This window comes from Gymnogyps californianus, chromosome Z (genome assembly GCF_018139145.2).
Source record: "Gymnogyps californianus isolate 813 chromosome Z, ASM1813914v2, whole genome shotgun sequence".
NCBI classification, from domain to species: Eukaryota; Metazoa; Chordata; class Aves; order Accipitriformes; family Cathartidae; genus Gymnogyps; species Gymnogyps californianus.
Genome location: NC_059500.1, coordinates 83019764 through 83044001, shown reverse-complemented (window position 1 = coordinate 83044001; position 24238 = coordinate 83019764). Strand labels below are relative to the sequence as shown.

The window sequence follows — 24238 nt, the reverse complement described above, 5'->3', positions numbered from 1 at the left end:
ATCAATTACCAAGTGATGTTGGGTTCCTTTGTAGCTTTTATTTGAAGGATTTCCAAACAATTTTTTCCCCAATAATTAGACAATTGAGGACTCGCTACATCCTTCTGCAGACTGATGAAGAGGCAAAAGACCCCTTTAAAACTTCAGACAAACACCTTTCACAAAGGTATTTGTTAAGTCAATGAGAAGCCATAAGTGTTCTCAGATGCCTGGTAATGAACTTCTGTTCCTTCCGCAGTATACCTACACAAGTGCTTTAAAGGAAATACAAAGAGGCTGCCAATTCCAATAAACTGCATAATGAATTCTTGTCTACGAAAAAGTTCCTAAACCAGAAAAATCTGTACATTCAGTGCCCTACAGAAGTTTGGCGCTTATTTGTGATCTTCAATTGAATCTTCAATTCATCAGAAAAACAGTTAATTTCCAACTTCAGAGGTTTCATCTATTTTGAAGACAATAAATATGCAGCAGATAAAGCAACAAAGAGGTGATTACACATATTTAAACAAGAATACCACCTTGTCAGAAATAAATTACTGTCGCGGAATTGTCATATCTAGCTTTACTTTTGAAGAGGGGAAAAAAATGAAAACCCACAGCACTTGAAGTGCTTTTATGTACATTTTTTGCTGTTATTTTTTAAACAAAGCAGCTTCTCACAAGGAGTATTTCCAGCAATCCAAAAGGTAGGAATGTTTCTCCCTACCTGCTACCATGACCTTAGCTGTCCGACTGATGATCGCTCCGATGCCTTCTAGAGATGCTTCACACTGGTAGAGACCTTCATCTGGCTTGTGGTGCCTGGAGTGGACTATGTTTTGTATCAAGAGTGATCCGTTGGCCAGCTGCTGCCTCCTTTCATCCACCGCCAGGTTTACGAAGACTGCGTCTTTCTTCCATTTGATAACTGGGGCTCCTTGATCTGATTCTGCTATGCAGTTCAACAGCACGTTGCTTCCACGCATGGTGACAGCATCTGAAGGCTCAGTCAAGAACCTCAATGATGTAAAAGTCTTGATCTGTGAACCTGAAACAGCAAAACCATGAGAGGAGGAGTAAATATTGGTTATATATTTCTATGGAGGAAGAAACATACTATATTAGATACAGAAACTCAGTATAAGGAGCTACCATACAACCCCCAGAGGCACCACAGATATGGCTGGCAAACATTATAAGAAATTACGCTATGTTTCTCTGCAAATTGTTACCACACACACAAAAAAACAAGCATAAATTATATTTGTCCCATCACTACAAAAACAATATTTGTAGATAAATAGATCTTTTATATGTAAAACATGGAGATAAAGCAAAGCTAAAAACCTGTACAACTACAGACGCCCGAGTTGGAGATTAGCATAAAACCACCATACCTCTTGAGGTTTCTTTGGAGAATTTAAAGTGCTTACGGGACCTCCTCTGGCCACAGGCACTGAGATGCATTTCAGCGTGACAAGCACAAAACCAGCGTTGGGCCTCGCTTTGTTTGCTGTTAGCAAACAAGTGGGAGGAAAGCATGCAAGGCTGCAGTCTGACCATCTATCAGAAACACTGCCAAACCTTAAGCCTGGCAGATCACCTTCCACCTCACCAAAACAACGTTCTCCTCACTACCAACTAGTCTGGCCACTGCTCTCCGGTAGGCAGCAAGAGAAAAACCACACGAGCATGTCCTTTGTATAGAGAAGAGGCAGGGGAGGTGTTGAGAGTGCCAACTCTGCAAGCTGCACACCATCCCTACCACGGCACCAAAGACCTGAGATTTCCACCTGCTGCAAGAACGCAGAGGCCAAATTCTTACACGTCACTTCGGTAACAGGACGCCAACCAATTTTGTGTAGTTAGGAGATACATCAGACAGTAAAGGCAGAAGGAGACGCTCTCAGAGCAGAGCTACAATATGAGGTCTACTAAAGAGTAGAAAAATCATTAGAATGCTTAAGAACATGCGGATGCAGTTACACCAAAGGGCACAACTCAACATAACATAACGCAGTCCTTTTTCTCTACTGCATCAAGCATTTTCTAATAATTTATAAACAGGAAAAGCACATACAACTTGTATTTTTAGACAACACAGTCTTCTCAAGTCTCAGTGACTATACTTCAGTGAGAAAGTATCAGAGTAGTTTCCACTATATCAAAATAAAATCAAAGTTTGACACATCACTGGCTTGCCTATCCCATCCTGTCCAGGGGCAGCACCTCTGAGTGCTTCCAGGTTTAGATATAGACCTCTGGTTCCCAGACAGACAGGCTGCTCCCCAGCCTCCACCAAACTCCGTGCCAGCGATAGTGCCGCCGTTCTGCGCTCCAGTGCATGTGGAATGGAGTTTTGAAACAGCTGCGTATGAATGCAAAAATGGCTTTTTTTTCTTCCTCATCAAATGTATGCTTTCACCTCATTAGAGAAAATGAAAACAAAGACTTACATGATAAAAAGAGATTCAAAAAACCTTTTAGTCCTAAGAAAGATTAATTATTTCTATTTTATACCTCAAACCAAAGCTTTCTATGAATGTATGTATAACAACGCATAAACAGCCACTTGGCATTTTCTTTACAGAAATTAATTTTATTGTCAAGTACTTAGTTCCACCCGTACACTAACCGAAGTAGCTAAGTACCAGATTTTTCTTCAAAGGATATAAACAAAAAAGTTGTCGCTTCAAAAAATTAATAAAATTTAGCAAGGGAAAAGGCAAGAGTTGGAAGCCTCAACTTGTAGAGTATTTCAGGCACAATAGCAATAGCACCATAAGAACTTAGAATAAAACGTATTGTCTAATAACATCAAGGAGAGTAGTCAAATCCTGATTCGTTTTTCATCTGTCTTAATGCTCTCATTTCAGTTACTGGAGGAAGCACATCAGAATTAGGCCCAAAAGCTGCACATTGGCACAGGGCCCTTTTGCCATCGATCATGGGTAACGTTAGAGAGGTGTATTTACAATGCATGAAAGAATAGTTATTTTAAAAACATGTGTTCCTTTCCCTTCTCCCAAAGGCAACTGTGTTCTGTTTGTACATCACAGCTTCTTGTTGGACATCTTATTTATGTCACCAACACTTATAACACAGTTTAACACAGCTGTTTATGACAGCATGTTAATGATTTTATGTGGCTATTATCACAAGTAAATAATCCCCTTCTGCAGGAGAAATGGGGTTATGACAGCTTCCAGTGCAGCAAATGCAGAAGTTACAGAAGTTAAACAAAGATTAACTTTCTTTTCATGCAATTACCCTTGCAGTTCAGTTGCCATTTCAGCTATTCACATCCTTTGCAAAAGGCATATTTAACCTAAATTGCTTTACTACAAGGAACCTAACAGCTTGAATAACCTGGAAAGCTTTCTGAATAGGAGGAAAATTCAGATCATCTTGGAAGTATTATTCCTGGAGATAGAAGTAATGGTGACATCTTAAAAACGGAAGAAAATGACCATGTATTTTCAGAACAGATTACTTGGAAGGATAAGAATCTAATGGCCATGTTTTTGTAAAATGTAGGTGCTGAAGGAGAAAGGTAGAAAAGTATTTGAAAATCTCATTAGTACCCATTTGCATATTTGAACTATTAGCTTAGTTTAGAAAGACCAGCTGCAACATTACACCTGAAGTCAGGGCAGCCTGGAGAGCTCTCTCAATAACATGTCATCTGATTGCACCCTTGACTTCCACAAAATTTTCTCCCTAATTTCTACCTCAAGCAGCAAACACTAAACCTGATTCCTCTAGACCAGGTTATAAGAAGGAATACACTACATCTAATACCTAAACCTATTTCAGCACCTGGAAAAAAAAGAAAACATTCAAGGAATTTCACAGTATAACCCAGGATAAACAAACTCAGCCTTTGTTGAATTAAGGGAGAGACAAACCCCAGACTTGATCAGACCACAACACACCTCCACGCCTTCCTTCTATATGCGTAAAACTAAGGACTGTCACCTGAAGAAACACAAGATCCACATACCAAATTAAGAAAAGGTTTAAGCTTTACTTGCAATAAGAAACTAACTCTGCTAGCACAGTTTATGCAATGCCCGTTGAACATGCTCTAACCAGGCTGATGGAAATTTCAGCCGCTGTAGAGGACAAGTAGCCACAAGATGCAGCCCAATTTCTACAAGACTAGTTCAATACAGTTTGCCACTAAAAAATGCTTACTTACCATTTCTTATTATTGGGGAGTTCTTTCCAGGGGAATGTAATTTGTCTGAACATTTCTGTATTCATTGTATGTTCACTAAGGACAGCGTGTATTTACATGTGTGCATATACACCCCCCCCCCCCCCCCCCCGAAACAAAACTGAGCCTATGAAAGAATTCTTAAGACATTGTAGAAAACACAAGTGAGTGCAATTTCTCCAGCAACTTTTCTTAATGGTACATTTACTTTGAGGCCTAAGTCAGAGTCCAAAAGCATTTCCCTGGATCCCTTTTCTCCTATATAGTATCTATCCTGTTTAAAAGTGTCAGGATTTCAGTTCACGCTCAAGCCTAAGCCAAACGCCACCCATGCAACTGCTACCCCAGGGTAAGCCAGCTGAAAAAGTGGGGCAGAACAGCCCCTACTTACACTGCTCCTATAGATCCTTTGGGTTCCACTGCTTAAAACCCCCTTGCTCTGAGAACAAGACCAAAATGAAGCAAAGCTCCAGCTTATGGAGGTCTTTCCTCTCGAGGCACTCACTGCAGCGTGCTTTCTCTTTCTGTATTCTCCAAAAGCAGGAGCGCTGTCTCCAAAACACTCAAGTGCCTCTACCCCTGCGTGGTGGAAATCCAGGGTGAAACCCGAGTAGCTGCAACCAAGGAAGCAGGAGCAGCCTTTCAGTCTCCAGCCTGAATATCAGGCTTGCAAAGCAGAGCCTAGACAGACAGCCGTCTCTCCAGCTACCTATTGCACAGGTTTTCAATAGCTGGAAACGTGAAGACAACAAACAAGTTCTTTAATCTCTCTCCTAGTCCTCGGGCAGCTTCTTTGCTGTTGTGTGTTACAGTAAGCACCTTGTATCTGAAACGGCTGCAACGGTAAGCTACTTTGCCATTTTCATAAGCAGGGTAGGGGACTCATTTTAAAACAGAGATGCTAAACCTACAATTTAATCCTTATTGCAATAGCTCAACTGAAACAGAAGGCAAGGAGGGAAGAAGAAAAAAAAAAAAAGAAGGCAGCCAGGCAGGAGAAATAAGAGATAAAGAGCTCTTCTAAAACTTGCTGTAAAACATGCTTGTGTTTTCTGTTTCCAAGTTTTGCTCTCAGTGGGAATGAGTCTCCCCCTTTATTTGGCATTTTTGCTAGTGCCCTTAAGTTTTCATCTGGACTTACTTGCAATCCCTTAGAGCTCCAAGACATTGAACAGCTAAAACCAGTCACCAGGTTGTGGAGAAAGCACTTGTTCACATTTACACTGAGCTCTGGTTTGATGTTCCCCAGTACGGTTTGCAAAAACCAACCTACACGCATAGCGGTTAACGTTTTCTTCTATCATCCGCATCACAGCCAGGACATCCTCGCAGCTGCCTCGGGACACCCTGCCTTCCCTGGGACTTGCTTCCAGGCTCTTTACCTCTCAGAGGCTTTACAAGCCAGAACAAGAGAGGGAAGTGCTGTTATAACTGCTTCCTCTGTTGCAGTAAACACATTCAACCTTTTACATGCATGCTGCCATTTGAGGTCCAGCACTCTCATAGTTGAGGAAAACAGACTTAAAGGAAATAAAGAGTCCTGCAAACCTGAGGCTGCTGAAACCGATGGGTCCAGGGCACCTTACTGCTTCCTTTTCCCTCTGACTATAGCGTGCACAAAATAACTACGAACACAGATTTATGAGATCTATAGCTTAACTAAAAACTTGAATGGAAGCATTGTAAAGATTAAATACCTCCTACACACAGCTACCGTGTCAGCTATTCTGAGCACATCCATGTCATCAAACAAGCCTGTAGCACTGCTTGGAGATCTGAAGCTCTGAGGTCAAGGAGAGTGCTCTTGGCAATAGCCCACACGTCCTTTAGCCAAATAAAGGAGAAGAAAACTTGAAGCTAAAAGACCCCATCCTTGGCCCCTTGCTGCTTTAGCAACCAAGACATTACCCAATGTGATGACCTGCTTTGTGATACAGGAATAAAACTAATGGGCTTCTCGCCCTGACAGGTAACATCAGAGTAACTTCAAGGTTATCATTCTCCAGGCCACAGAAGAAATTAACATTTAAAAAGATGATCTCTGATGTGCTTCTTAATCAGACCCTTGCTTTGAATCCTCCACTTTCTGTTCCAGCTTTGTGAAATGTAATCTTCCAGGGTGGGTTTTTTTCCTTCATGTTCTGCATCAGTTGCTTCCATTATAGAGAGGGAAGAGATGTCACAGTTGCAAAAGCATTTCACCAGGCCACCCCTGGAGCTTTCTTCTTTTTGAAATAAACATTAAGAAATAAGACTTTTGCACACGGACCATTTGAAATCTGTGAATACAGAAATACCCCCCAGTCTAACTGAAATTTGGTAGCAGAGCACTGTAGCTGAACTAAGTCTATTACAATGAAGTGTATTTATGGACACTCAGAGTATACATTTTCTCAGAGGATTTCCCCCCCTTCATCTAAGGGCCTGCATAAATTAGCTTAATAGCCAGGCTAATAAGCATTTATTTACATCCTTAGGTAATGTAGAATATACAGCAAAACTTGATACAGTTTTATCTGTTTGCACAAAACACACTAATACGAAGCTTAATATATATTAAAAGGAGAACTCTTGTTTTAATGTTTTTATTATAACTTATGATGTGCCTTCTGAGGTGCTAAATATTTCATTTCAGCTCTATGAAATTTTGAAAATCTAGCCTCATGCCTGCATTTGATGTTCAGATGTGGGAATAAAGATGCCTGCTCCAAGAAATGTACAATGCAACACACAAGCACGTGGTACATGGAAGCATCGTTCAATTTTTATATAAAAATGAACATATACTTTTTATCAGGACTTTATCACGATGTTCCAAACCACTGAATTTTTAAGTGGTGCTACCACATGATTTTTAGACTGTACTCAAAGTGCTTGTAACAATTCCATTTAACTCCTCCATATTCAATGAATCATTAGGAACACATAGTGACTGGCTGTCTGATTTTTACTTTAAAGATTTAGTTTGATAAAAATAAGGTTTTTTGGGTGATTTATCACTAAGGGTAGTGCCTCCACACCACAGTACCCCACTGCTTATATCCAGAGTGCTCAAAACATCAGTTAAAGAACTTTTGCTGGGTGCGATTGATGAGCAACACCTAGAAAAAGGGCTTTATCCGGGCCAAGTCTGAGACCACTGAGCAGATCCGTCATCACTTCTGTTGCACTTTTAAGCCATCCCTCTAGTGTAAAATCAGTCATATAAAAAGAGTAAATTAACCCCTTATCAAACCAAACAAGCTGAGTTTCATGTGTAGTTGTGCTTGCCAAAGGAAGAATAAATGACCCCATGCAACAGATGGGTTTGTCACATCACCTTACACACTCAGCGCTCAGATTTAGTCAGGCTGCAGATGTTCAACGAACTCTGATGGGATAAGAGATGAGAGCACACATACACACAGATGCTCCTTTCCGCTACCCTTCTGACTACTGAGGTCTCTAAAACCACTGTTTATTGATTGGACCCATTTGACTCCTTTCCCAAAGATACTTGGGATAGCCCGCTAACTCGGAGATCAGCTCTATGGCTGACCCAAGCTGATCTCTGACCACGGTGCAGCGGAAGGGGCACTGCTTCCCTTCCTCCAGCCCCAGCCATACGCTCCTGGGGCTGCCCTCGCTTTGGCGCCAGCAAGCAGGAAAACACAAGAGCCAGCTTGACCTACTGACCCTCAAAAGAAAACCGCTCTTCTCAGTCAGATCAGATTCCTTGTAACTGAACCATAAAACACAAGGCAGAGGGCAAGAGCACAACTATTTGGAGGACAAGGGCTGAGGAAGAAAAAAAAAAAGAGATCAAGTCTTCTGGCAGCTGCCTGCTGTTAATTTGGTTTGGGCAGAGACGACATTGGCTAGCCTATATAAAACTATTTGGACAAGTACCTACACGCACCCACAATTTGCTTGCTTTGCTCATGCACCCAGTGAAACGCAGTCTATGGCAGCCTCTGGAAGAGACAGAACTCAGGTCCTCAGAGCTGAGATCATCTGATGTCAGCTGTAGGCAGGCTTGCCTTAAAACACTATGAGTGAATCTTATTGCCTAATTTTAGCCAATGCAGTTTGATGAACAAAATCTAGTCTCCCCAGCCAAGAAGCCCGGCAGTATACACTGCTTCTTCAGGCTTATAAATCGATTTAAGTTACAAGTTCACGGGAACAAATTCAGAAGGTCCAGTAATCCCTGGAACGAAATGAGAGAATCATTTTGCTTCCTGCACGGCACAGAGGATGTACGGCACAAGGCTATTTGGCTACATTAAAAAAGTATGGGTGGTATTGGAGGAGGACTGAGAATTGCACAACACAGCAGGATACAGCATCTCTTCTGGTCTAAAGCTTTCCAGAACTTCAGGTAGCAGCCGCTGCAGACCTCCCTGTCTGTGGGAAACCCAAACAGAGCCTGGTGTTTTCTTCCAGTGGAGAAGGCGGCAAACTGGATTTTCATTTTGAGCATCCAGAGGAGACTGCTGAATGGTTAATTGCACTGACTCAGCAGTGCAATTTTTTCCTACGTGCTTTTGTTTCAAACGCTTTAATTACATTATCAGAAAATCGTATTATTTGCTGGGTTTCCTCCCTTTTCCTCAAGATAACCGGTATCTGCACCTGCCACTTTGTACAAAGGAGTTCCACAGAGAAAAGAAAAAAGATATGGCACCATACCTACAGACAGAAGCACAGCGTTGTTGGTACTTTCCATATTTCCCATATATTAGATTTAATATACTTTTCAAGATTAGGGAAATGTAAAAGCATAGCCAACATGCAAATTCGTGGAGAATAACAATGATTTAAGGTGTCTAAAAGTGGTATTACCAGCTAGGATCTTCCAATAATTTTGAACAATCCCATTAAGTTTTCAAACAGCTCTCAGCAGAAGACTCCAGCAGAGAAGAAGCTGTGTTAAGTTCGCTTCACCAAGGTGCGTTACAACACCAGCGTGTTGCTGGTTTCAGCGTTCTCCCCAGCAGATGCTTTCTGTCTTTCTGACAATGAAAGAAGTTACTCTCACAACTGTTAAATACATATCCAAGACATACCAGATTTCAGGTTTGCCTATCAGAAATGGTCTGTTTTCCAAAATAGTGCATTTGAGGAGTCAGCCGAGCGTGGCCCTATAGAACGAGGCTGAAAAGTCAGCTCCATCCTGACAGCTACAGTATGTCAAAAGCTGCCTACCAACACCCTCCCTCACGTTTCAGAGACCTACAGTGCAACCTTCTCATTTAGTCAGTTACAAAAGAGGTAGTCCTACACTGAATCTTCAAAGCTCCAGTCGTCTTCTGCCAGTGTTTCAGTCTGCTGCATCCTCTAGATGCATTTCATGGTCCAGACCAGCAGAAGAAAATGAAGAAGAGGCACCCAAGAAGTGCCTGGCTACAGATACGGGACTAAATAAAACAGAGCAAAGAGGAGAGAATTTGGGGTATATAACTGTAGAGGCAGAAAATGAAACAAAATAAAATCACTTAAATTATTAGATTACATTATTGTTAATTTAAATCACCTAGATAAAAACGCATGGGGACGGGATGAGGGGTTCACAGCAGAGCAGTAAGCGATACCAAGCATGAGAAGGAAGAGGAAATCTCCCAGGGCAGCAGTGAAGGAACAGTCAAGAAGCAGGGAGAAAGAACGAAAAAGGGGAAAAAAAAAAAAAGAAAGAAAAAAAATCAATCTGGCACTGAATCCAAGCCAAGCAGAAAAGGGCTGAAAGGGGAGAGTTGAGTGGAATACAAACAAGAAAAGGCCCACAGATCTGGCCAGATGCAGGTTTTTAACCAGTCATTGTGGAAAGAATCAGACTGCAAGAAGGAGACATGAGCCAACAGAGTAGACAGCCGTGCTTAGATGAAAGGGCAAAGGAGGGCAAGGACATGGAAACGTATGTAAAGGAGAAAGAAAGAAGTCAGGTGAGAGAGAATAAAGAGGAGGATGAAAAGATAATGAAGAGCGAGAGATACTGAGTTAAAACATCAAAAGAACACATCAGTTGCTGAAAAAGGAAATCCCTTGGAAGAGCTTTAAGCTAGAGACACAGGCAGAAGGAGCAAAAACAAAGCCAGTATTTCCACAGTTTGATTTTTTTGAGATGGTGATGCATTTAGGGAAAAAAAAGAGCAGAGGAAGAAGCAAGAGTGAGGGGGATGGAAAAAGACAAGAAAACCCAGATTCCATGAATGAGAACTCTGTGCTGAATTAAGAGCATTATAGCTCAGAACAGCCTATAGCACAAATAGTATGCTCAAGCACACACGGCAGCGCTCCGAATAAAGCCACTTCTCGGGAAGACAAAACATTTAGACAGGGGGTTTTTTGTTTTCATATTTGTTCATTTCTTAAATGCATTCCTCCTTCCTTGCAGGCCATTTAGTAATGCAATAAATTAATTTGTACTTTAGAGTGAACTCTTTAATCCTTTTTTGTTCTCTCCCCTCCCCATCAAATGCATACTACTGAATTTGCATGCATTAGCATAATGAAACATTAATTACATAGCATTTTGGATAGGACAAGCATAGAGCTTCAATCAATCTCAATAACTCGCATCAGGAAGGTGAAAGCCACTGCCCAAGCTTATCAGGACAACATAATAGACACAAACACATCAACAGTGCCTGTTGCGGGTGTGATTTAAACCCGGCATCCAAAACCAAAAAACACTCAGAAAATTACAAAGAAAGTAATAAATATCAATTATGTTAATGATACGCAGACAAATTGTTTTCTCCTGGGTTTGTCAGAAACCAGAGCTGCATTTGCACTGAAGGATGAGCGGGACTGACCTGGCACACCCGACCCAGGGTGGGTTATCTCCGTCCACATATTGGGTAATATAGCTGCCAAAAATAACACGTGCGTACTCTCCAGCAGCAAACTCCAATGACTTTACAAAGACTGCTTCTCATCTTAAGTTCTCATCAGCAGCCTTCTAAAGCATCTCCAACATATCGGATGCTACCGCTGTGCCTTGTGTCATAGGGTGCCCCGCTGCCAGGGCAGGTCCCATGGTACAGAGGGACCACCCAGGGCTCCGCAACCAAAAAGACCTCACAAATGTGCCTGCATCTCCTTATTCATACCCAAGACTGACATATGCATAGAGCAAACCAGCGCCCAAGGTAAGGTAACAGGAGGATCGGTTGTGTCCTCCTCCCATTACTGTGCGTACAATATCCTAATTATAATGTTCCCTCTACTCCCATTTATGAAACAGAGAAAGACAGTTTCTTGTTCAATCCTTGAAATTAAAATTCTCCCACTTCTATTTAGTGAAAGGCTTCTGGGAACACCAGAATGGTGTTCATTAAGGAAACAAACTGCAGTGCTACAATAATGTATGTGAACATTAAAGAAACAAATGGGGACTTCACTGCAGATGTAGAGCCCTTCCCTCTTTGCACAATGAAAGCACACAGCAAAGCCGATGGACTGTGTGCCCTGAATGCATCATTTCAGCTTTTGAAAAACCCAAAAGAATTAAGATAAAAAAGTCTAATCTGAGCATAATCTGAGTCATAAAACATCCAACAGCAATCGAGACTGCTGTTGTGAGGGATAACCAATGAATATCAAACTGCTCCCATCTCACTCCCTTAATGCATCAGCCTTTCCAGCAGAGAAAAAAAAACACTCAATTTTGTTTCATAATAAATCACAGTTTCCTTGTTTTACTTTCTTTTAACTCCATGTCTGTGTCTCAATTACAGTAGCAGAAAAATAGAGGGGCTAGACTAGATGATCTCCCGAGGTCCCTTCCAACCTAAACTATTCTGAGTCCAACAACAACAACAAAAAAGACAAAAAAGCCAACACCCCCCACAACCCCAGGAAGAACCCAGACCTTGAAAAGAATAAAAAAAAAAAAAAAAATCACTGGCTAGAAAATGAACCTCTCCTTTGGGAGTCTGTCACATATCACAAGCCCCAGGACAATGGATTTGTCTCCAACGGAGCACGTTATAATTTAAGCATATCCCTATATCCTTTACTTTTCAGTTTTGCACCAGCATTGGAAGCCTGATTTTTGTTTTGCTGGATAAGCATAACTACTAAAACTTGAATTCTGCGTGTTTTGGAGATCAAGCCCGATATACGATGGGTCAGATTTTGACTTGGACAGTGATGTTAAATTAATTTACATCCACAAAGCATCTGGACCTATATTTTGAAGTCTGCAACATGACATGATGGAGAGCTTTTCCTGAAAAGCACAAAATAAAAGGACCAGCTTTTGTGGCAGATCCGTATCCTGAGTCATTCACAAAGGTCCAATGAAAAAGTATTAAATACCACTGCATTTCAAAGATATCATAAAGCCTAGAAGAGACATCGTCCAAATAACATCCAAAGCTGTCAACGTGAGTTTACTTGCAGGATGTATAGTTTTTAGTTGGAAATCGGCTTTCTGCAACCCGCACACAGTAAGCAGTATTTCTCATCACACCTGTCCTTCAGGCAGAAATGTCTTCAAAGCCCAAGCCTCATTCTCTGCCAGCTACCAATTAACAGTGCATTCCCTAACAAGGAGAAAAAGAAAAAGAAAAAAAGAAAAAAGGAATCAACTCAGCAAATTTTGATCACTGAGCACAGAAAACAGCAGAACTCATCAGCCTCGGCTTTGGTGGCTGTGCAATGCAGGCTTCCAGCAAAGACTGAAAAGTCATTCTCACTTGGGATTAGGAAGGGGATAAGGAATCCCAAATGATTATTCTGTAATCAAGCAGCCACCTCTCCTTGTTAGTAGTGAGGTTTCAAGGAAAATAAGCTTCTATGGGAAAAAAGAAACCACTTCTGCCCAGGAATTGAAACACCTTGAATGAGCCCTCCAGCCTTCTCACTTCAAGACATGCTAGAACAATGGATTCACTTGCACTGGGCTAGCTACAACATTTATTTTAATGCACTTGCAAAGTTTCTCATCAAATTGTAAGAAAGGATATAGCTTTTATTAAGTGTTTTGTTCCTGTTCACTCCCTGAACATATGCAGTATTTCAATGGTAGCAAAGAGCACAAAGGAAACCCCCAGGTAAGGTTTACTGCTCCCTCTCCTCCTTGGTGTACATGTCTCCTGATGAACAGTCATAACTCAACTCAAAGGACATTTTCTTCTCCTCATTCTGCTCTGAGCTACTTGTACTCCACAGGACAAAAAGTCTCAGGCTCTCTCCAACCAAAAGTTTTTCCACTGTGCCTTACTCATCTCTCTTCCTCTTCCCATCTCTTTTTGTAAAGGTGAAGATACTCCCTCCAAGCTTTTGCAACAGCTGAAGAATGCTCTCCTCAAACCCCTCAAGAGCCAGATCATTTTTCTGTCCCTTATCTAACCACGTCCGACAAAGGAATCAGACTGTACTCCCTCAGGTCCCCCTACCACCAAAGCACTGAGTAAGCATTGAAAAAGCCTAGATATAGTTAAAAAGCTAAGTCAAGGCACCACCAAGTATCCACCCCAGCATCTGCCACACACTTGGGGCAGGAACAAGTACACAAAGAGCCCTTCTGCCCCTCTCCTGCCAGGATCACTGGTCACTTGGCCATGCAAGAAGCAGGACTTCTGGCACCCAGCTTCCCTGGCCACTTGCACAAAGATGCTCGATTGGAGCCCAAGCGGTTCAGTATGAATTACATTGATTTATGCCCAATTCCTACGGCAGGTCTGCTGAAGAAAACACCTTGCTGTCAAATCACCGCAGAGTCACTCTGACCAAGACAGAGCATCCTGTTGTCTTCGGGCAAGCTGGCCCAAGAACTGGTGTGCACTGAGGCTCAAAATGCCTGGAAGGCATACGCCGAGTTTGCTGTGCAATTTTGGTTTAACCATGGATACTGTTTTCTCACCTCACTACAGAAACACCCGTTTCTGTAATGACTAAACAGATAAAGCTCTATCACTCTTCAAGACCCTTGGACATAAAGTTCTTCAGGATATTGTACAAGTTCATTTCCAATTCTGCTGAACGCGTGCTTTAAGAACGATCAGGTTAAGAGGAGCAGCACAGCACCTGTAGGAAGAGAGGTCCTTCACCCATATAACCATAACAGAATTACTACGCAAAAAACTCAGTTGTTAAATACATCTTTTGAGACTAGGAAAAGCTTGGAAGTCAGAGCACAAAATTCAGTCACTCTTATTAAAACACTGTGCAATAATAGTAACTTCCACTCAATTTTAAAAGTGGAGCAAGTAAATCCAAAACACCCTGATGTCCTATTCCCAACCTGAGAAGTTTCCTCGTAATAAAGTTATTTTTAGAAGTTTGCCAGCTCCAAGGAAAAACAGAAGGAGCGGTCCGACATTATATTATTCACTTGAACGAGTTTCCAAATTGAAATCGCTAAGATTGCAAACACGGAGTTGTAACTACATGGGAATCCATTTGAAATAATTTCAGATCTGAATATTGCCATACGGTCCTGTTGATTTTGATGAAGAAAACCTACTCATGTGGATAATACTATGCAGATGGGGCAGTGGCTTTGGGGCCTTTTGCCAAGGCTGTGCCTGCTCTTGGCCACCCCTGCAGCTAAATGCCTTTTGATTACAAGTATTTCGGGGGGGGGGGGGGGGGGGCGCGGCAGCGGGGAGGCTATATATCAAAAGTATTTATATCCCTTAGCTAGGGACTCAGACTTACGTTGTAGCCGTATGTCTGACCTGTTTCTCTGTTTGAGGTTCTGGAAAAATCAAAAACCAAGGCTGTGGTTGCGAGGCTTTGGATTTTTGCGTTGTTTTGTTGTTTTTTAAACAAAAAGCAGGATCAAAGTAAATAAAAACAAATCAAGCCTTGTAAACCAAAACCACCAAACAAAACCACCCCAGCACACACTGGCACGAGAACATAGAGACACAAAACCTTGCAGACCTTGTTCCCACAAACATGCTTCGTCCAAGGTGCCAGACCAAATGCACAGACCAGGGAGGTGAAGCCTGCGTCAGGCTAGATGGTGCGTATCCTCCAGGTAAAACAGGGAATTGCTAAATTGGTCCAAAGGAAGCACTGCAGCCCAAAAGAATGTCAAAGTGTTTAAAAATGAAGTATTTTTTCCCAGATCTCCATTCCTGCCTCTGATTGCTCTTTCCTTTACATGAGGAAGTTGACTTGCGCAAAAAGCGTCACTCTGACCCTACGCAAGAGGATTTCCTCCAGCTCTACTACAGATTGGAAAGGCTCTTTACTTCAGTGATATTATAAACTGAACTGTGGTTTAATAAGCTATAAGAGGCATTTAAGCACATAATCAAATGTGCCAATTGCTTCACAGACAACAGCCAGTCTCTGCCTCCCCTCACTCAACCCGTTCCTGACCTGCTTTCTCTTACTCTACACTACAGTTTCTACACATCTCTTTTGCCATTAAGGCTGCGTAATTGGTTTCTGCACCCTGTTTGCTTGTTCAGACAAATCCTGGCCGAGCTACAGAAAGCCACATGGGCATATCCCACAGCAAACTCTCACAACCAGCCGGGACAAGACGGGTTTTATTTAACATTTCTCTTTGGCACCTTCCAGCTCTCCACCTGATTCAAGCTGGGCAAAGGTTCAATTCACACAGTTTTTTTTTTTTGGGGGGGGGGGGGGCGGGGGAGAGAAGAAAAAAAGAAAAAATCCAAACCCTGAGCTACATGAGAAGCAGGTTAACAGGAGAAGGAAACATTTGTCATAGTTTTCAGTGAAGTTGTGAAAAATGCAATTACAAACTTAGCAAGACAGTTGCAGGGGGGGAGCCCCAGACGTTGTTTCATAACCTTTGCCATCGGTAACAGCTTCTTTTAAATGCAAATTGTGAAATCGGCGCACGCTGCGGCTGCAGTGGTACCTCGAGACCCCGGCAGCCCTCAAACAGTGGCCCATTGTAGCAGGCGCTGTGCGAGCGCACAATACGGACCTTATTCACTGAACCTCCTACAGAAAGTGGGCTGCAGTATTCCGCAGCTGAGCGAAAGCCACAAGCATTACCCTGGCTGCCCTGAATACCAATAACCCTCAGGGCATCAGCCCACCCTACGTCTTCTCCGGCTGCAAAGTTTCCAAAGTTTTCTGAAACAAACTCTGCTTGAAAAGCAGGTTTGTTCGCCGTCAATTGCTGCGACTCCGCTTTACAGCCCAGCCTCCACAAACCACCGCACTGGTACAACTGGGGATGACATCTTCTAGGCTAAAAATCACTAAAATGACAATGCTGAATTGAGAAGCAGCTGCCAAGAGCAGAGTGCAAGTCTGCAACTTTTTAAATTGCCTACTTCAGTTTACACTAACCACGGCAATTAATGAAATTAAAGCCCGCTAGTCTGCTTGTTAGAGCTGCACACTTGAAAAAACATCCCATTCTGACTTTGTTTTTGCATGTCTAACGGTAGAACTCGGTCATTAAAAACTCCCTTTAAAAACAGGACACATCATCCTCCTGCTAGGCAGTCTTCTTTCCCCAGTAGGAAAAGAGAAATCCACCCGATGCATGAATATTGGGGTAACGCCGCACTGCAGGTTTATTAAAACTCTTAAGTGCTGAATAACCTGATTAGGACACAACATCAAAAAATCAACATAACCATCACAATCTTTAAGTAGAGAAATATCTCACACTTATCAGAACAAAAAGAAAAATCAGATTAAAAAAGAAACTAGGTGAACCCAAGAGCATCTAGCTCCTGTGATCAGTAGATCAGGATGTCTTTTACTCCACGGTGCTTCCCTCGCCAGGACGGCATAATTAATCATATAAAGTTGTTTTGAACTTGATTCACAAATTAAAAGCAGAAGAACAAAACAGGTTTAGACTTGTATGTTTTTGAAATCACAGCACTAACATGATTTCAGACACTATCATCATTTACTTAACTAAATTATTAGTCCATCAGTATTCCTTTTCTTTTCTGACATAGAAACATACGTCAAAAGAACCACCACCGAGCAGGGCGAGGAGAACTCAGAGTCCACACAACCGCAGCTCAGTCAGGTTCCTCTGTTTTGTTTTGGGTTTTTTTGCCCAGGATTAAGGAAAAGAAAGAGCAAATACCAAACACCCCATGAGCCTGCTCTTGAAAAACATCATCACTTTAAAAGCTCCATCTTTAATTAACAAATTTAAATGTTCAGTTTTTTTGCTTTGTTTTGTAAGTTCCACAACAGCTTTCTCAAAGCCCAGTACATTGAGGGCAAAGCCCTTGGAGACTCGGTTCCCCATGTTCCTTGACTGCTATATGTAAATAAAAGCATGTAAATACTGATGGTCTCTGGCTTCCTATATAAAAGGGAACGTGGGAGACACGAAATACAAAAACTTGAGGATACTATAACAGAAAGAACATATGAATAAAATCTCTTGCTAGGGAAAGAATAAAGGTTAGGACCAAACATTTTAATTTAAATTACTGGCACTTGTGTAGATAAACAGTATTTAGTAATTTCAGTTAGGCACTAAAGGGGTTTTCACTCCCAAATGGCCCATTTCTACCAATTATGCCAATTAATTAGAAAAAAAAGATGGAATAGAGGTGCTTTGGTTTCTCTACGAACAAAGATAGGAAGAATGGAAAGCCATTTACATTAATAAGTATCCATCAAAATACTCCGACTGACAGCCAGTGTAATGGAGCAGTTAGAGCACATATGGTTCCTAACCGCTCCTCGTCGCCTCTTTCCTGCACACTCCACAGAAACCTGTCTGCACAGGGCTCCTCTGCGACGGGAAATAATTGCCATTTCTGTGTTAAATATGGATGCAGCCACATTAAAAAAGTACAAGAGGAATTTTTTTTTCCAATTTGACCATCTATAATGACTTCCAATTAGTATTTTGCCCTCGCTGTCAGAAGAGTACTCACTTCAAAGCCAGCAAATACCATGCCTCATATTTTAACTTATTTAATGATTGGATCAGGAAGAATCATCTATTAGAGAACAGATGTTCCTCTACAATTAAGTAGAAGTATCCCCTAAAAATCCCAGTTCTGTTAGCAAATTTCAGATGAGACTTCTTTAGAAATACTAACACTATCACTGTAATAATAAACAAAATTTTTTCCACTTAGACTGTATCTTTCCCCAAAAGGCTGTATTTTAAATTACACACAATCGTTAGCAGCAAAGCACAGCAAGCATCACTGGGGCAAGCATCTCCTGGCCAGATTCTCAAGCTGGCCAAGCTTTCGCTGCAGCACGCAGTGACCATAGCCTGATGTCGGGCACCCAGCTGAGACAGGACCATGCCTTCACGGTACGTTTGTTCTTCAGCCAGACACGATTTTATTTTATTTTTTAAGCTCTGTCATGCAGTGTAGAACTCTGAGCCCACAAAGGAGATTGGCTTCACCACACCTACCCTGAAGATCTCCTAAGAAAGTCAGAGACTTGAGATACTTTGATACAAGTAGTACGAGGTGGTTGTACGCCGACAGACATTGCATTGACACACACATCTGGGTTCAACGTAACTGGGACAACATAACCCAAGAGCTGCCCAGCGCCGCACCAAGTTACACGGGCTGTGCACAGCCCCACGGAGGCTGCGAGAGCCTCGGGGGACAAAGCAGCCAGAGCAGACCACCTATGGGATACCACCTTAAGGTGGCTTCTGGCACAGGGGAAGCCCCACAAAGTCTTGTCTGCCACAGGCAACCGAAAGAAAAGTTACCCAGCCTAGTTTCCTTCAAAGAGTAGACTGCTCACAAGATGCTATGGATGCCAAATACTGTGGTATGCTTTAATTTCACATATTCCTGAAGCCACCATACCACGTGTGCAGCATGGACACAGCCCGTTTGAGAAGACAGCTTCCATCAAGAGTTGGTTCTGGCTCCCTAAAGCAGAACCCTGGCAAGGGAAAAGAAGTTGTTCCCCACTTAAGAAAAATGCCATGGAAATTGCAGATAATTCTTAAAAAATTTTAAAAAAAAATCAAACTTACATAATTATATAGCTTGTCTGTCTTTAAGAATTACAGCAATTTCTGTGCAAAGCTTCGTTGCATGCAAAGCGTCTGTGTTCTCCAGTTTAATTGCTTTGTTTTAAAAAAAAAAAAAAGAATTCAGTTTACATGCAAGAATATTGTCTCCCAGGTCCCCTTCCAAACACCCACATGAAAGAGAAACATATTTGTCTCTACTTACGGAGACAAAAAGAGGGCATAGACAGCTTGCTAGGAGTCCAGGGTGCCATTCTGTAGTGACTAATGGTATTTAGTTTCTCATTTTTACATTTTGGTACACAAATATTTTTTCAGAATATTTTATGGCAGACACCCCATCCATTTCAAACAAAGTTTGAAACAATCATCATGTAGAACTGATTTTTTTTTTTTTTTGCCTCAATTTAACTTTTTCATAATGGAATCCAGTGTGGATATGTGAGTGCACATTGCAGTGAATCAGATGAGAATTTAATCCGTTCAGTCTTTGCATTTCTTCCTCCAAGTACAGGTTTTAGTCCTTCTATTTGTTCAATATCTGACCTGACTTTTAGACAAAAAACTTGATTCAACGCCTTTTCTTTTGTGAAGTCAGTCACATTAAAAAGCTACCCATATCTTATACAATTTGGATGCATCTTCTGGTTTTCCTCCCTAGTCTTTTCTGTATTGTATTACACTGATTTCAGCTGTCATACAAAATGCTATGGTAAAAATACTAGCTAGTGAAAGTATTTAAGTATTGATTTACCCTGCAGGTTTTTAAACTTTTTCTTTTTTTTAAAATCAAGCACAAGCAACCAGCAGAAGTAGGACAGGCAACTACAAGTAGGATACCAAAAGAGGGCAAAAGAGTATTTTGTCACGTCCGCTTGCGTATTGATAGTCCTGTCTGTATCCAGCAGGCTCCAGACCTCCAGGAGCTACCAAACAGACCTCTCGGCAGCTGGTTTTTCAGGACAGGTTATTATAGCAAGGCAACAAAGTCAGAGCCCATCTGGACATCAACCTTGGAGAAGCTGGATCGGGGAGCGTTTGATCCCGCTCCAGAGGATGGATTATCCATCTGTTCCTGCTCCAGCCTGGCTCTAGGGAATCCTTGGAGGACGCAACACAAGTGTCTCTCACACTACATCACCCATTCTTCACACCTACCATCTGCTGAGCAGGACAGCCATTTGTAGCACACAGGTGATGAAGTGGCTGCTTGCAATGACTGCGTAACTCAGGCTAGCTTTCAGGACACTTTGCAGTGAAACAAGGAACGTTTTGTTCCATTTTAAGAGGATGTCAGAAGAAGAAAACGTGTCTAGATGCTATTTTTTCTTTCCTTTCCTTCCCCAGCTACTACAAGTGATAAATCTGCGTATTTTCTAAGCAAAATGCACAGCGTCACTGCTGCTATTGTAATGCAATTGCATTCACTGCGCAGAAATATGTTTTAAGTAGTAAAAATCTACTGACAATGAAATCTGCAGTTATATAAATATTTGAACGCAAGAGTAAAAGCAGTTTGAAGTTAAACTTCAAAGTAACACAATAATCTCATGTCAGAAAATTCAGTTAGAAAAGCCTGTAGTTATCAAGAAAAAATTCAGAAAATTCAAGGAAAATCATTCAGAAGAGTAGCTGTTGATCATATCGCATAACATTTACACCACAAAAATGTTTATCGTTGTGTTTATGATTTAGCTTCAACTGGATATAAATATGCAGATGCATATGTTCAATACAGCTCAGTCAGAGGCATGTTTTTCCCACTTGAACAGCTGCAGGTTTAAACCTTCCCCAGTGCCATCACTGTAATCAAGCCAGATCCCAGGGGGTGAGGAGACATGAGTTTTCAGTCCCGTATGGTTTGGGATGAGGACAATCCATGTTTTACAAACATTTTGTTCCAGAATACTCAGCTTTATTCATATCCCTCCATAAAAAAGTGATAATTCATACAGGTAGCACCCTTTTGCTTGCTGAATAGTTTTCTGAATTTAAGGCTATTGAGATTTTACAGCAGCATCCCCAGGCGGTCCCAGGGATTTCAAGGTGCTGCTTGCTGTGGCCAACAGGGCAGCCCACGCAGACGCGGGATGAGCCTGAGCTCAGCGATAGCTTTCTGGTACAACTGCTGCTCTTCCTTACCTCAGCCAAGTCCCCGGCATGCACAGCGTGGGGTGTGAGCATCCTTAAACGTTGTTTTCACAGATCTACAAAAACCTGCTTTGGCAGATGTCTCAAATCTTAAGCCCCAGGACATTTCTTTCCAAAACTTCGGATCTATTTCTTGTTTATTTTCTGCATTGCTATTGTTAATTTTTCTTCCCTACAGCATTTAAGGTACCTCAGAGCACATAAGTCACCAATATCATTCATTCACAGCTCTGCTACAGCCCATTTATTCAATATTTGGATGTACAAGCACTGAAGAAAGATATACAATCAGTGAAGAAAGACGTTAAGTAATATAGCAGTCTTGTCACTACCAGGAACTTTCATGAGTCAGTGCTTATAGGTTTTTTTTAGAAAGATGTGATATAGATCAGAAGGAATGGCCAGAGTCTGGGACTAGATATTTCACTGCTGGGTCCTTTGAATAGGCAGACACTGAATTAAAAGCAAGAGCCGCACAGTCATAAGACATTATCTAACCAAAACCACTATCTGCCTTTGTACTAAATCCCATTTCAAAAACATTTAGAGCTGAAAACTTACAATATATTGCAATTATATAGCTGCTATTAGTAATGCATGTTATACAGTTTTATGAAGTGTTAATAAACTCAATAATAAAAATATATTAATATGCAGTGAATTTTTAATTATGAAATGCAATTATAGGTCATTTGTTTGCTTTTAATCATGCTGAGTAATTGGCTCCCTTGCCTCCCACTGATGCATTTATCATTCTTTGGAGAAGCAGCTTTAATATAATATATGGCTGGTAATGTTTTATACCTGCTTCACACTGATGTGGACAACTGCAAAAGATATAGGGCAGTAGTGATTCGGGCTCACGGAGAATGAAACCACACCATCTGGCAGTGCTTGACACCCACTTTACACAGGTAGAATTGACTACGCGGGGCAGGACTGGAGAACCCAGCTCACAGCATCTGGTATGATTTAGTGAGGCAACCTGTAGGACAGTGGGAAGGGAGTATTTATGGCAGGATTTTAAAACCATCCAGCAAAAAGCACAGATACTGATGGTCTGCAGCTCTCTAAAAAGACAGGCTACAATTTATAATGTTTAAGATCACTCGGGCATTATGCCCTGGAATACTTTGATATTATACTCAAAACCTTGCACTCAAATATGGAGACTGAATTTCACCACTTGCTACAGAAACATTACAGGTTTCTGCTTCCACAGCGAGGCGAGAAAAAAAAGAAAGCCTTTGAGGCTGCAAAACCTGTGTGGCCCACAGATAGTGCTGCGTGTGAATCTGCTTCTGAGACACGTCCAGGAGCCAACAGATAACGAAGCACCCTGCCAAATGTGTTGACCATTGAACCTCTGGATCTCTATCACGTTGCTTAAAGAAGAGAGATGTGAGAAATCTGAACCCGCAGGCCCTAGGACAGACAGAAAATGACAGATGAGAGAAATCTCTAGGGCAGGAACAGCAAATGAAGTGCCAGAAGTGGTCACTTAACAAATGGGAAGTTGTCAAGTGAAACAATTCTTCAGATCTTTTAAGCAAAATGTTTTTAAATTACAGCTTAAACATGTCAGGAGCTCAAACAGGGCAGGTGTTAGTGGACTTCTGAAGAATAAGCTGACTGTGGTCAACTACGCAAGGGGGTTTAGACAGGACTAATTAAGAGGTCCGCTTAAGTAGATAGGTAGATAAATGACAAAGCATGAAGCCAGTCCTTACTCGTGGCTTCTGTGAAAGCCACTCCAGATATAGAATGAGGCGGCAGCTGTCCCTTTGTCTCACAAACATCTCTCTTCTGTACTTGTAGATACAAATCACAGACTGTCCGAGCTCAGGGGCACCACGACTGCCTGCCTAAAAGGTACCATCTTATCCCAGATTAGAAAGGCACCATCTCCTGCTAGCTGAATTGCAAGACCTCTCTTTCTTCTCTAAATAAACAACACCAAATGAAGTAAGGAGTGGAACATCACCAGGATACTCTGAAGACCAGGGCTTGCTGATTAACTGAAAGAGGAAAGAAATCTAGGAATATATGCTTATAATTCAGCATTTGCTTAAAATTTGGCCTTTATTGACCAAATTTCTGCCAGCTTTTAGCTTCCACAGGAGAAGCTAGTCAAGAATATCTTAAAAAAAAAAAAAAAATCACAATGTGAACATCAAAGGAGGTTTAAATTAAAACTTGAGGCAGGACCCTAAGTTTTTTTCTGGCCTACATGTACAGCATAGCAAATGTTTGAGGTCTGGACCTCCACAATCCCAGACCAGAAGTGCCACTCCAGGGCCTGTATTTGCAGGGAAAATACAACAGTAAAAGGGCATTGTGATCTTTTAAATTTGTGTAATATATGGCAATTCACACATAACCCTTCTTTGGAAACCTGTACGCTCATCATTTCTGCAAAATGCAAGCTTTAGTACCTCTAAAGGCAAATAAAAAGCAGGTTGCTTTGAAACAATACGATTTCAAAGTATCCTTCAGTTTTAAAAAAGGAACTATTCTCTAAAAAAGGAACAGTTCTCTATTCCAGGGCTACAGCCTTCACATTAATTCCCTATTACCAGTACCTGAGGGGTTTTTTTGCTACTTTACATAAGACTGACTGAATAAATATATAGTTCTCAAATGGCCATTAGTTCTCTTAATTAAGTACAGTGAAAATACATGGTTTGCTAAGGCAACAAGTGTCAAAATAAGCCCAAACAACATTGTGTTAAGGATATGTAGAATACACTAAATGCCACACATCCTAGAAGATAAGTATTACAGAAAGCTGATTTCGCTAGGAGGAAATTCTCTCTTCATAATTAGAGATGTTGAAAACTCCTGCAGCCTATTGAGTGACAAGCCCATTTCTTACTAACCAGGTTATTATTCAACAGTCAAATCCAGCAGTAAAATGCCAGTCAGCGAGATTCATCTGTCCTCAGAATAATTTATCTCTGTACTGTAAC

The 24238-nt window shown here is 41.5% G+C and overlaps 1 protein-coding gene across 1 annotated transcript in view; it reads right to left on the bottom strand.

Annotated features, from left to right (window-relative positions):
* DCC (DCC netrin 1 receptor) overlaps window positions 1–24238 on the bottom strand; it is a 580257-nt gene that overhangs the window by 365295 nt on the left and 190724 nt on the right. Inside the window, exon 2 of the mRNA XM_050913130.1 lies at window positions 710–1030. Within this exon, the coding sequence (XP_050769087.1) occupies window positions 710–1030 (321 nt within the window). The remainder of the gene's footprint in view (window positions 1–709; window positions 1031–24238) is intronic.